This window comes from Cygnus olor, chromosome 2 (assembly GCF_009769625.2).
Source record: "Cygnus olor isolate bCygOlo1 chromosome 2, bCygOlo1.pri.v2, whole genome shotgun sequence".
NCBI classification, from domain to species: domain Eukaryota; kingdom Metazoa; phylum Chordata; class Aves; order Anseriformes; family Anatidae; genus Cygnus; species Cygnus olor.
Genome location: NC_049170.1, coordinates 87,352,651 through 87,367,297, shown reverse-complemented (window position 1 = coordinate 87,367,297; position 14,647 = coordinate 87,352,651). Strand labels below are relative to the sequence as shown.

Here is a 14,647-nt window from a genome sequence, read left to right as displayed (position 1 = left end):
TAATTGAACTACTGGGAAAATAATTACATCATCAGCAAACATAAATTTCATCATTGCTGATTCTGCGTGATATTTGTGAGGTGAACTATATTCAATGCAAATGAACTATATTCAATACAAAATCCTGTGTGATTATTCAGTTTTAGACAAGGGACTTTTAAAAGTATTATTCTTTTTTTATTGAGTCTGGAATATTTTGTAGGATTTCGTTACCGTGGGAGAAAGGAGGCTTAACTTGTTTTACTGAGTTAACAGACAAGCAGTAAAGGCAGGATTTTGTCTAAAGAGCTACAGGTTGAGAAAAAAGCTCTAGTTAAGTGATCAGTTTATTAAAATGCATTTTTTAAAAATTAACTTGGTTCATTAGGTGTGTCCATATGAATGTAGGAGCTGAATTTTACATGCACATTTTTGGGAAGAGGGGATCAAACGGTCAAGTGAAGCTGCAAAAGATGCTGCATTACCTACTAGTTAGCGCTGGCATTTGGAAGTAGGCTGTATTCCTAATGCTGACACCATCCTGCTGTATTACTTTGGCTTGGTTATTTTGCCTTCTCAATCTCCCTTTATACCTACCATCCTTTACTGGACTTCCTTAGACTATAAACATTAAAAGGCAATGGCTGTCTTTCTGTAAACAGTCTTCCACCCTGACACTCATTTTTACAATGGGAATGTTAAAATGAAGAGCAATACTTTTATTTGCAGAAAAACATGTTTTGGTAGACACTTCTGTCCTGAAATATTTATCACACAGGGCATTGATCAAAGCATTCTGGTATTCTGGGAGTCATTGTGCTTTCCCCCCACCCCCCTCCCCTCCTGGCAAACGAGCATCACACTCAAGTAACACTGTCAATTTTTTTTAGCAGCCTACACGTGAGCTGATGCATACAGCAGTCAGCAGCATCACTAGTCCTTCTTGTGGACCTTGGGATTCCTAAAAAGGATCAGCATTTTGCAAAATCATCTCTTGAAAATAATCCAATAGGCTATTGATGGTGGACTTTTACCTAGAAAAACAAAATTCAAGTGTATTTTAAAACTCTCCCCAGTTAAAAACACAAGGAAAAATGAAGATCAGATGGCAGAATCTGAAACACAAATAATATGTTTTCTACTATGACATTTCTGGAAAAATCTTAATAGCAGTTAACATTCAAAATAGCATTCAAATAATAATAAAAATATCTGCGAGTCTCTTGAATTTGTATCAAATCTGAGTTCAGGTAGTTTTGACCTGGTACCACATATTTCTTTCCATTTCCTACACAGAATGAAAACAATCTTTCCTGGGGGGAATTTCATGCAATCAGTCATGCTTTAGAAATAAGATAAATAGTTAGATCTTTTTAACTTCTCTGCAGATGAAAAGGCTTGGTGTCCTTCAAAATGCCTTTCCCCAAGAGATGATTGCACAAAAAACACTAAGCACCTGAGTAATCCTTTGCTGAATGAGGTGAAAAAGCACAGGACCTTCTTGTATACCAGCATGCTACAAAGGACTTTAACATTATACTGTGTAATACTTCCCATCAGAGTGGACTAGTCATCTTACCCAAGACTCTCTCATTCTTAGCACTCTGTTGTCCTCCAGTACTAGTTGAAAGGTCCTCTGGTACAGGCATAGGTTCATCTGCATCATCTGGGACATCACTAATTGGAGGACTTTCCTTTCCTAGTAGTGAAGAAAGCAGCATCAGTGAGTCATCAGAATAGCCTCATTTTCAAATAATACCATAAGAGGAACCACAAACCAAATAAAACTTAACAAAAAAGAAGTTGTCAATTAGTAACCCTACTAAAAGTATGACATTCTTCAGGACCAAAACCTGTTGTCCTGCAAAGAAAGCTCCTTTAGAACACAGGGGAATTGTATCTGTGAGATGAATGTGTGGCCATTTTTTCTTCCAAATTTACTGAATTCTGGATACATGATTACAAATCTTAACCTTTTGGGTGTTCATAGCACACACATGCTTTTCAGCTGCTGTGCTCAGAAGATCCAGTTCAGCCAACGTAGACTGACAGAGAATAAAGGGTATCAAATGGTCTTTGTTTTAAATACTCTTCTTCTGCAAAAGCTTCTTGAGAGCATGTCCTTTTTTTGCTTCAAGAACATAGTGAAGTCTAACCCACAAATATTCTGGAGCTCTAACAGAACTACCCAAAGAATAAAATTTGATCTTCAGCTAAAAATTCACCTAAATCTTCAGCAAGGTTCGCTAATACCCACAGATCAAGCTTTGGCTGGTCTTTGTACCCACAAGTAATTAAGTGCCTACAGCTCCTGGGACCTCCTAAAAACACGTACAATTAGGAGGGGTCAGTCAAAGCATGACTCCAAACGTTTTATGATCACTTATTTGTAAATAGGAAACAAACCCCAGTATCCTTCATACACAAGGTTTTGCAGAACAAACCAATCTAGTACTTTAGTCTATTTTAGATATAATGGAACTGTTTTAGTGCCAAATGCAATACAGTAAGGAAAATAACTCCTGCTAAGTAGTGCACTTCCAGAAATGGTTTCTTGGTTAGCTCTCAGTCATAGCATACATGTACTGCTCACAGTAATCCCTGTCTTGCAGAGCTTCTTTTAAAATGATTTCACGTATCTGCTAGCAAAACATGCCGTGGAAGCAACTACCAAAAGAATTATTACACGATTAGTTTCCTTGATTATTACAAAGAGACTAGTCGTTGAATTAATAGCAAAGAATAATAGCCCAGATAAGTATCTGAACTCAGTAATATTGACATAAGACCTTTGTCTCCAAAATGGAGATGTTACCAATTTACAGTAATGCAATCTATTAGACATCCTATGGCAACCAGCACAGCATCAGGGGCAGCAATTTCATGGCACAGAGGCCTAGCCAATTAGTGTTTTTTCTAATGAGCATTCCTGCATTAACACACAAACATTTATTAATTCTGAAATCAGTTCTCACAAAAGGAAAAATTAAAACAGATATTGTTTACTTAAGTGATAACCGTCTTGAGATGCCAGTTACGGATTTGCTCTAGAGGGGACTTGGGAAAAAAAGAAAGTGGTTTTCAACCTCCAACCTCCAGGACGGAGCAAAGCAGCATGCTTTCTGAGCTGTTTACTGATCACAGCAGGAAAGCCAGGTAGGTTTAAGTCATCTTACACATCATTTCGCTCTCTTCCAGGGGCCTGGCAAACTTTGGGCTGCTCCCATCTATGACAGTCCCAGTCATGGCTTCCTCCTCAGGCCAAGGGAAAGGCTGCCCTGCTGTGCAATATCCCCCTGTGCCCCGAGGGCCATGCAACTGAAACCCCCTTGCACTGGGATAATCTGTGTTCTCTCATTTGCAGGAGAAGAGTGTAGGTGCCCCAAATTCCCACAATAAATATTGTTTAAAATATGTATTTGTATGTCCTTGAAAGAAGGACAACAAACAACTTTGATCTCTCTGATCCTTAACTGCCTTGAATGACTAATCCTTTAGTGAGGATCAGCTCAAAATATTTGAAGATAGGATAACAGTGGGGAAATTTGCTGGTGTGGGTTGTATCCATGCACAAATCTAGGTTTAAATGAATGAAATGAACATTTCTTAATGATGCACCTATCAAACTGTGGAGTAATCTCTGAAAAGAGATGGTGGGAGCAGCACCAGGTGAACCATCTAAATCTGCCCAGCCAGAGGACCTGAGGACAGCTAAAGACCAGTGCTGCCCAGGCAGTGGCATGGACTAGATGGTTTCATAAGGCTTCAGCTTCTGTGCTGTGTTGTTCAATGGACAAGGTCATGCCCACCACATGTGAGTGCAACAGCGAGGGTGGATTGTGTAAATGGAAAAGAAGGACTGAATTTCACAGCAGAGGAAAGTAAAAGCATTTATTTATGGGATTTAAGGAACTTAAAGAACTGCCAGAAGCTTTTCTGATGCAAATCCCATGCATGCCGAGCTGAGATATATCTTACAGATAGGAGGCATGGGTGAGGAGAGACAGCTGAAATATTCCATGTTTTTCAACTTCTCCCCCTCCAGAAAAATACAGCAACAAAACAACAACTGAAACCAAAACAAGCAAAAAATAAACGAAATACCAGAAGGTTAATCTGAGGGCAAGAGGTAGTCTGGTCAGAACCAGCTCTCTTGACACTACATCTAGCTTAAGGACATTTGTTAAAAATAATCGAAAGCCACGTGCAACTTCCAAGGTTCAAAGTATGCTCCCAGTTACACAAATGGAAGTTGATGCTTTGCCTTACTCTAGATTCAGAAGTACAGTTAACCTAAAAAAGCTGAAGGCTTTTATGGCTACCCATGTGGCTAACCCATATAAACACACAGTATCAGAGCTCTGAGATAACAAACAGTAAACAAAAACTTTCTTAACATGCAGTTAGGCATCCTAAAATAAGTAGACAAAGTAAGATGTTTTGAAGATAAGTCGATGCGCTCTTTTGGAAAAGAAACCTTGTAGTAGATCAGTCCTTTCACAGTTTATGGTGAACAGTTTGAGTTTATTAAACTGGTACGGACCTTCTACATGTTAAATTAATAGTCATTTGCCCAGGTGGCATGAATCAGACCAGCTTCACGGACTTGGTGGGGCTGAAACTTCAGATCTGGTACACTTTCCTCTTCACAGGAGATTGCAGCTAAGAAAACTTTACTGAGTAAGTTTGGCTTTACTGACTCATCTCACATCATTTGATTTCTTCATGTTACACATGATAGAGAAATCCCTGCATGCAAAAAGGCAGAGTAAAAATAGTTGATTTAAATAGATATATTTGTTGAGTTCTGTGTTTTGGATTCCAGAGCATGATATTCGTATTTCATGCCTTAACTACATCTAAATTGTTACACCATGATAAGTTCACCACTGCATGGTAATCTTACAGATATGCAATCTCACTAACATCCTTTTGCCAATGAATTTAGAAATGGAAAAGGGGCAAAGGAAAGGAGGAACAGTTTCCCATTTACTTTCTAACAGGCGTGTCTAGAATAATGACTGGTCAAAAGGACAGAGATAAAAAAAAAAAAAAGCTAGTGCAAATACTGGCATAAAGTATTAAAATGTCATATAACAGAGCAAAGTATCATAGACATTCCATTCTTATTTTATATTTTTGCTCAAAGATGGTAATGAGGCATAAATTAATCTCTGGAGTTGTTTTTGTCTTATGATTACTATTATTACTTTTATACAGAGCCATGTGAGATACCAAATGAAGACAACGGAGCTGTAGAGCTGAATTTCTATTTCTGGCTCTGACACTGACTGATGGTGCCCTTGGTTAAGTCATAAACACAAGTGACTTCAAATGCAGGGTGTATGACACATTAACACCAATTCGTACTGAAGCTCTGAAAGACGGTCTTAGATTTCCGAACATTGCCATCTCTGTATGAAAATTTTCACAGAATGGCCTAACCTATCAATGGTGTCTGGTAAGATCCTCAGTACTTCAGTATCCTCATCTGTGCCCTACCAGTTTAATAAAGATATGAGGAAAGAGAGGAAGGGAACGAAGTACCCAGCTCTGTAATTTATTCCTGTCAAAGTTTGTGTGCCTCGTGGTGCTTTAAGTTCCCCACTCAGTTCTGGAAGCTCTTCCATTCACATGCCAAAATGGTGTTGCTAAAGCTACAGCTGTTAAAAAGAAAGCCAGGACAGGATTTCTTACAGAAATTTAGCTCACTACTCTTTCACAAAGGAATGTTGGATGTATTTAATACCTGAGGGTTGTTTTGTATGGGAATACTGGAACCACTGACAAAGTTAAGCAAGAACAGCAATATTCAGGTTTTCTAGATGACAGTCAGAACCCAGTTCATGTCCCATTTTCACTAGCAGAACCTCCATTTCCAGGTGAATGAGGGGATAGTCATGCTGGGACAGCACCCAGGCTCTCAGGTGGTAGAAATCAGCTCAGGATACACTCATTTACACCTCCCCAGAATCTAGCAAGAATTTCAAATGCAAAACTCTTCCTGCTTTTGCGGAGTGTGGCACAGCCTGTAGGTGCTGGGGGGATCTTTTTACGTTAGATGTGGAAATATTTGCACTGTTTTTTCATCTTCCTTAACTGTTAGGCCCTAGAACTGAGAGAAAAAAAGGCAGGAAAAATACTGCTTGTTAAGTGAGATATTATCTGTGTTTTCTGACTCTCTTGTATGGGTGCCGGATACCGTTTGGTTAAATGTATGTCAGCTCTCCCCTCATTTCAGAACTGCAACTGCTTGCCTCATGAAATATCACTTTCAGGAGAAGAATAAAAAGCATGAACTCTGAGCTGATCTCACAGTATTTCGGTTCCTCCAGGAGCAAGCAATGCCTGGATTCCCAGACGTGGGAATGCCTGCACACACGTGGGGTTTGGCTCACTCACGCGAGTTTTACACTCTGTTGGCCCAGCTCACCCCTGCCACACCTGAGTCAGCTACAGCTGCATAGGGCAAATGGTTAAAAACACTGCCTTTGAGCTGGAAGACTGTTTCTGGAGAACTATTTTATTTCTGGTGGTTGAAAAAAAAAAAAAAAAAAGCAATCCCCCCCAACTATTTTTTTAAAAGCACAGCCCAGTGTGCTGGGCCAAGTCACCTAATTCCAAAATCTCAGAGTATTCTACATCTGATGAGCATTAGTCACAGAGCAGGAGAAACAAATAGAAGTACTTTTCAGCTGGCATGACAATCCCACGTTCCTGAAACTGTGCAACTGTCTAACTGGTTCTCAATATAGAGCAGAGCTCCCTCGCCATGCAAGGATGCATCCAAGAAGAATGTAGAATCCCAGGAAGAGGACAAGAGGGGGAAAATGCCTTTCTGGATCTGCCAGCCTGTGAGAAAGGAGTAAGATCCCTGTATCTGCAGATCCTCTACTTCCAAGGTCAAGTAAGAGCTGATGAGGAGTCAATATCTATGGAAGGTGATCTGACAAACACCTGTGTGCAGAAGGCTGTGTTCACAAGCAACTCACATCATAAATGAAAGTACATTTGCAAGTTCTTTTTTTGGCCACTTGTTCACAAATCCAGCTAACAATCCAATACAACCCACACCCTCTGCTCACAGAAAGAACCAGATGAAATTATCAGCAGCTTGGGGACAGGAAGAACAGGAAGAGTTCAGTGCAAAACTTTTTTTTTTCTTTTTTTTTTTTTTTTCTGTAGTCTGTTTGTGTAGGTCTATGTCTTTTTCAGAGGTAAAATTCCTCTTACAATGATATATTTACTAGGAAACCCTCATCACAGAAGATTACTATTCTCATCAGCATGAGTTGCTAGAAATGCTAAAAGGCACTGGAAAGTACTGCAGACCCTGAAAACTTTGAGAGCTACAAATTATCTACAAGTATTTATATTTAAATGCACACTTACATTCACAATGTTTCCTGCAAATCTCCCCTCTCAGAGGAAGAGGCAGACCATAAAGAAGGCAAAGTGTATGACCTTCTAATCCATTTCTTGACTCAAGGTAGCATCTTCCACATTCTTCCTCCTTACATCCAAAGAAAAATAGCAGTGCCCTTGTAAGAGGCAACAGGTGTGAACTTGGGTTAATGCCACTGTGATAATACCACAAAGGCTAGGTGTGGGAATCCAGGGCAGTATGTGACGCCATGCAGGAAGAGGAGGTCAGAGCTCCTGGGGGCAGGAGCTCACGCGAGCAGGAAAGGGCTTCTGCAGCATGCAGAACAGCTGGGCTCAAATCATTGCCCGTCTCAGTGCCCTAAGCAGATCCACAGTGTTTTGTCAGCACAAAAGAGTTGCAGGAGTAAAAGCCAACTGCCTTTTCTGTTGGAGCCACACATGCTCCAAACACAGCAGGTACAGGACATATTTTATTTCATTTACGAACTTTTTCAGCACACAGCAGAACATTGCTGTTAAGTACACCCAGCTGCAATTTTAAAGTTGTTAACTGAGGAGGGGAGTGCAACATGCCACCATAGTGCTGACTAGGAATGACTTCCCTATACCAAATATGACTGAGAATATTCTGTTAGCATGAAGAATTTATTCTGTTAGCATGAAGAATATTGGTGTTCTTTCAAGAATTATTATATTGGTGTTTCTGATTTTCAATTTTCAGATGACACTAAATGTCCTCAGTTGCAATTTTTGTGGAAACTCCTCAACATTTTTATAAAGAAAGAAAAAAAAATACAGAGAGAAAATTGTGTTCATATATGTCAGGAAAAACATAACTTGGCCAGCCACACTGTACCAGGACCTTACAGTTGGCCTCCAGGTCTTGAACCTGCAGTGCCCAAGAGCTCTCGCTTGAAAATGAGCCATGTGCCCAGTGCCTATGCCGGAAGGAGGCCCCAGTGAACAGTGCTGGCGTGCTCAAGTCTGAACACTAAAAGTGAAAACTGAAAGCCATTAACCGTTGCAGCTGTCAACACATCAGGGAAACTAGGAAAGGGGCTAACTTGTCCTTTTTCAACTGCTGAAGCACTGAAGTATTAATAAGTGTTGCTTTGCTAAGTTCCAGTACCAATTTGCTAAAGAACTAATTTCCAAGGAAATTAAGAATTGAACTCCCCATAGGAATATCAATATGGGATAAGACTGCAAAATCCTATCCATGCCACCACAGGGCAAATTTTAGAAACCTACTTTCTCTATTGTTCAAACATTTTTCAAAATACTATCACATTGGATAAAAGAAGTTACAAGCTTAAAGTTTTGTGTCAATCAGTCCTTTTCTTTTTCCTTTTTAAATGTTTGTAAGTAAAACCAAAAGCTTTGGAAAAAGTCAAATAATCCTTTGTGGTAAATAAAGTATGTTTGCTTTTAATTAGTATTTGCCCCCCTCCTGTCTGGTGAACTTTGTTCTGTATTTATTTTGTAACAATCAGAATTTTGCTCCCAAAAGAAAGAGTGTATATGTGCACCTGACCATGCTTCAGGGATACGCTACCACAGGTTTAATGCAAAATTACTTCTATGCTGCTATATTCCCTTGACTTCTTTATTTACCCAGTTCCTTTTAGAAAATCCACGCACTGTTGAGCTTGATATTAAGTGATATCATTAATTATATCTCAATTCCCATTCTGGTTTTTAAAAAAGACCCAAAGCAATTTTATTGACAACAAGAAAAACATTGTACTGTGCTCGAAAGATGAGCAGGAATTTAGGATTTTCTTTATAGATGTATTTGTTAAGGACCTCACCTGAAACCTGGGACATATCTTGAGCCTCATCTGTTTCCATTTTCCTCAAGTTATCTGAGAAGAGAGGAAAAGCCTTAAGTTAATGCAAAATAACACACATACACACAGAAAAAGAACCCCCCCACACACGCACATAGAAGGAGAAAGAAGGGGAAAGAATAAAAGCCCTTTGCTATTTAACTATAAGATTATCTGGGAAGAATAATGTATTTTTCTCTTTATTTCCTCCCTGCATACTTGCTGGAGTATCAGACTGGCACAGACCTTGATCCTTTTAAAAACAGCATTACAAAGATTTATAAAAATATCATTACAAGCACAGGAGGACCAAATTTGTTATTTATTGTTAATTTCCTACTGCATAATAACCCAAAATGCAAACTGACTGCAACAAAATTAAGCAGAAAATTAAATGGCCCTGGGTCATTGTAGGCACAGAATTCATTCTCTTGGTTGATCCATAGTTATGTTCTTTCTAATTTACTGAGCATGCATCGATGAACCTTGAGTCAGTTTGGTGACACGCGTACAATCAGCAATCAAAAAACGAAGCAATTTGCTGAAGAATGTCTCATTTACCCAGGCAGGGCTGCATATCTGAGCAGCCACCGCCACTACCTCCATTAATAATGAATACACCTCAAGCAGCAGCAGATGGGCAGAACAGCAGCCTCAGGCTTTGGCCCCTCACTCGTTCAGGAGTCCTTCCTTCAGACCACACCGGCCTCGCGCTACACAGGGAGAAGTACAGCTCCCTAAAATAGCGAAACGAGCCCAGGAGAGAAAAGGAACCCAGGCCTTCCTGTTTTGCTGACAGATGGCTGGCTCCGCCGCCTGGTAAGTCATACTGGGAAGCTCCTGCCCTCCTCTTGCGACACACCATGTTCCGAAGAGTGAGCGACCACTGACCACAAACACCAGGGAGAAGCAGGCGGAGGGTTAGTGGGGTAGAAATATAGCTCAGGTTCTCAGCCGGCACAGGAGCTGGCAGGCCCTGGCCCCGTGTGCCAGCTGCGGACAGCTGGTAGCCCCGTGCATAACATACATGTTGCCAGAGCAGGTAGTCCCAGCACAACCCGCTCCGGCCTCAAAGTCTGGTGTGGTTGGCTGAGGTGGCCTCAGGTGGGGAGGGGAAAAGGCCTGTGAGCTCTCTGTTCAGCTACGGCATGAAAGGTCACGTCTCCAGCGGGACGTGACTGACTTCACATCCCTCCAGAAAGGGAGCTGGCTCTTTGGTGTTCCTTAAAACCCAGAGACTTCCCCCACCAACCCTGCTTCCTGGGATTAAAGAAGATGCATTTTCTCGAGGGTTAGAAGTGGATGAGGGTGTGGCCTGGGTTCCTACAGAAAGGGTACCAATGATAGCCTCACCTTTTTAACCCAACTTGCATAATTTGCCTTCCACACCCCCCCCCCCCCCCAAAGTCTTCAGCCCGCTACCCAGCAAACTGCAGTGGAGAAGTGTAATAGCAGTGGTCACAGATATTCATCTCGTAAATTTGATGGCCTCCTCACTCGCTTCTGTATGCCAGCAGTATATCTGAGGTCCGACACACTGCTGCCCCACCTTGCAAAAGCTGGCTTCCCTTCCTTCCATGTTAGACTTGCAGAAAGAGAGTGGAGACTGCAGGACTGCAGATAGGTTGAGGAACAGTTTTTTGCCTATGCAGCTTGCAAAAAAAGATCTGAATTCTCACAGAACGTTCTACCTGTTGCACACCTACCATGGCACTACTTAATGTTCAATAATGCTTTGTTCTGCTTTATTCTGTCTTAAACTTTTAATTCCAGACAAAACAATTTGTGTAACTTCTATATGTAATTCTCAGAACTGATTACAGCTATGCAAAACACAAAAAGTCACCTACCACCCAACAATTTGCATTGGTTCCTATGGGACTGAGGAGCATTCAATTGGTCCATTTTTAAATAAGTAGTCAGTGGGAAATGCAGCTTCTCTTGCAAGAGGGAAAACCCAACACCTTTCTATAATGGTAGCCTGCTCAGTAACTGGAAATGAGGTGCAGTTATGGCAGGTGGTATACTGCAACATTGCTCAGTCCCTAATTTCTCCTGCAAGCATGACTGAACACAAAGGAAGAAAAAAAAAAAAAGACATGCCCATGCATTTATTACTGCCTGCATGGGTCACCTGGCTGCTATTAATCAGTTGACTACTACACATTTTTCCACAGAATACAGTGAACCTCAGACAACCACAGAAAGCATCCCAAGAAAATGTCCACAAGAAGGGAATCACATTCATGAAGGGTACTTCATTCCTACTGCACCCGCCTTTTCACAACGGCTTAGGGCTTCGGCAGGGCTGGGAATGACAGTGGGAGGAGGAAGTGACAAAGGAGAAAATACCTTCTTTAGGGAAATCGATGGTGTTTGCCACTTTTTTTTTTTTTTTTTTTTTCCAGACAAGAGTATTTAAAAGCCATGCTTCCATTTCAGTATTCCTGAATTTACCTGCCCTTGGCATGACAAGCTTTGCATTTAGCATTTGTGCAACTTCGGCATCACACTTCCGTTGTACTCCTTCCTGCCTTTGGCTGCCATCAGACAGAATTCAATTTGAAAACACTCCCCAGTTCTTAAATGGGGAGGTAAACTGGAGTACAGGTTGTTATTTTTTTTATATTATTATTATTATCAATGGAATATTCCCTGGCTTACTTTCTGTGAGAGTAGACTACCGTCTGTCCTAAAACTGATGCCCTCCGTTATCAGAGATGAATTCTCTTCCATTTCCTGGGGATGAAACATGGGAAGAAAAATAGAGACAGTGGAAAATTGAGGAGGGCAAGATTTTTTTCCTCTAACGATTACTTAGAACAATTAAGCGTGGTTCCTAAATGTAGATGAAGATCCACAAGCACTAATCAAATGGATAAAACAACAACAAAAAAAGAACTTAAAAAAAATCCTAAAGATGTTCTGAACCACTCACAGGGGAAAATTACACTCCTACACTATATTACGCTATGGTATCTGGTAAATACCAATAAAATTGCAGCTAACTTCGGTGTAGGCTCCCTATCATCAAAATAAACATGGCAGGGCATCCCTCCACCCCCAATTCTGCAATGGCAACAGTGTGTTGGTTTGGGCTCTGTTATCGTTACCATGTTTTTCAAACAGGACTTGGGCATAACGTGGCCTGGGCTAAATTTTAAGTGCTAAAAGTGGAATTCGCCTCTTTGGCTTTGGCATAGTAAATCTATGAATAGGAAGCTATGACCTATGTTTGCCTCCCTTTCCTCCTCTGCTCTAGCAGAAATATTGACACCAGGTTCCAGGAAAGCACAAGAGAGCCTTATGTATGGATATCAGGATTTATACCAAAGTATCTATTTGATATAAATTTGTCAATCAACAGACCTTTACAAACATTTTTATTTTTATTTTTAAGAAGTGTTTATGACATGTGACTCTGTTTGTTTTGTCAAGCAAAAAAATGTTTTACAACTTTTCATTGCAAGTTGTGTCTACAGAATCAAATTTATCACTAGCATAAGAAGCATGTTTGACTTCACTGTCTTCAATGCACTTTCATCTGCTTACATTAGCAGGTAACTTAGGAGCCTACATTAGAAATCAAAAGATGGGTGGGCAGCTCACCAAAGCTGTCTTACTCACAAACAGTGAATACATGTAGCTCTCATTTATAGCAGGAAATGGACCAGCACCTAGGTGATACCAGATCTTTGTGTTTAGGAATCCAAAGAGCTTCAAAGTTTGCGCCCTTACTGAAAGAGCTCCCAAGTTCCCACCAAAAATATATATAACCATTTCTTCAAGTCTTTTCAGACACAGAACTCAAACCTGTGTGTTTTCCTCTTCACAATTCAAATACCAGATCACAGATAAAGCTACTCTAATGTTTTGGAAAAAGAATCAAATGTTGCAGTCCTAAGCTATTGAGCTAATTAATAATAAACACACACTAAAGCTGAAAGGCTATGCTGATTTTGTTTTAAAAAAAGGAAGCACCTTACTGACTATGATCACACAAAAGTTTTGGATTTAAATTAGCCAGCATTTGTCCAGGTTTTGCAGCATCCTGAGTCCAAAAGAAAATTTACACTTGACTGATTTCCCTCCTTGCAACTCTCTGCAACACAACTTGTGCTATGTCTTAAGCATATGTCAGAGAAGGTCCCATGAATCACTGAGGCACTGCTTTGCTTACTCCAAATGTAAATTACAGCTGGAAGTGAATTTGGGACCTTTTAGGATTCTGTGTGTAAATAGGATAAAGTCATTGCAAGGTCAAGATTTTCCTATCTATCAGAATACAGCAAATTAATTACTTGCAAGTCTTAGTTTATTATTTCATCTCCTGCTTTATGATGCAAATTCAAAAGTAAACCTTTCTGGGAAAACGAACGTTTAGCATTTATGCAGTGTATTATCAATTCAAACAAATATATACGCACATCAGTCCTTCTACAAACCCTACTCTCTTAAGGCCAACGAAATAATTCAATGAGATGACCTAATCCAATGCCAAAGACTATTATGTTTTCTTCTTTGTTTATCAGCTATGTAGTTACTGACTTCTCTGCAAAAAGATGTGCTTGACACTCAGCCCAGTGGCATTACGGTATGGACATGAAGTCACCAATTTAGTCATTTGTGGAGTTCGTTTGGACTTACATCAGCACACCTAAACTCAGAGCTGTCCTTCCATCTATATATAGCTCTATTTCTGGTGCTGCAAGGAGTACATAAATGCACACCACGTCCTGCTGCATGTTTCTTACTTGTAGGTGTAGCCTTTGAGTAAACAGAAAGGTCCCTGAAGGAACAATTCTGTTCTGCGTACACCCTTCAGGCGCACGCACGATTTTCCACAAAGCCTTAGAGCAGAGAACAGGAGCTTTTGAGAAGTTTGGAGGGGGGTGAGAACTTTGTGCTGAGGACCTGTGTTCTGCAGGTGCCTTTGAAAGCACAGAATGAGCGTGGAACACGCACTCTCCAGCTGCGCTAGCTCTGGGTTAACTGTGATAAAACAAAAGAGCAACCTGGCCAACCCCAGCCTTGCTTCCACAGCCCCGGTGGGGAAATGGCCGATTTCGTAACCCCAACTTGTGCAAGCAGCCCGGCAGCAGGAAAAGGGACCGCTTGCACAGGTCGCTGGAGCGGCTGGCCCTGGCCAAGTGCTCGTGTGAGAGCGTGTCTCCTCTTTGTGGTCTCTGACGCGTCTCATTGGCTCCTAGTCATGTAGGCCATGGCTTTGGCAAACAAAAATCCAAACCAGCAAGCAAAAACGTAAAACCCCAACCCACTTTACAGCCTAAACTGAAGCAAAGCACCGAAGACGGGTCCTAGATTCAACCTCCCATGGCAGGTGAAGAAGTTGAATAAATAAGTAAATAAAGCAAAACCAGGCTGCAGCCTGGAAAACACAGCACCAGCTGAACATCTATAGCACATACTGTACCCTGTGGGAGAATTTGCAC

At 40.8% G+C, this 14,647-nt stretch overlaps 1 protein-coding gene across 20 annotated transcripts in view; it reads right to left on the bottom strand.

Moving 5' to 3' along the window:
• The window catches only part of IKZF1 (IKAROS family zinc finger 1), a 74,254-nt gene that overhangs the window by 50,940 nt on the left and 8,667 nt on the right, over nt 1-14,647 (bottom strand). For all 20 annotated transcript variants that reach the window (XM_040548507.1, XM_040548496.1, XM_040548504.1 and 17 more), the window contains 2 exons: nt 9,177-9,230; nt 1,559-1,678 (listed from right to left, as the gene is read on the bottom strand). In XM_040548507.1, the coding sequence (XP_040404441.1) occupies nt 1,559-1,678; nt 9,177-9,216 (160 nt within the window). In that variant the 5' untranslated portion in view covers nt 9,217-9,230. The remainder of the gene's footprint in view (nt 1-1,558; nt 1,679-9,176; nt 9,231-14,647) is intronic.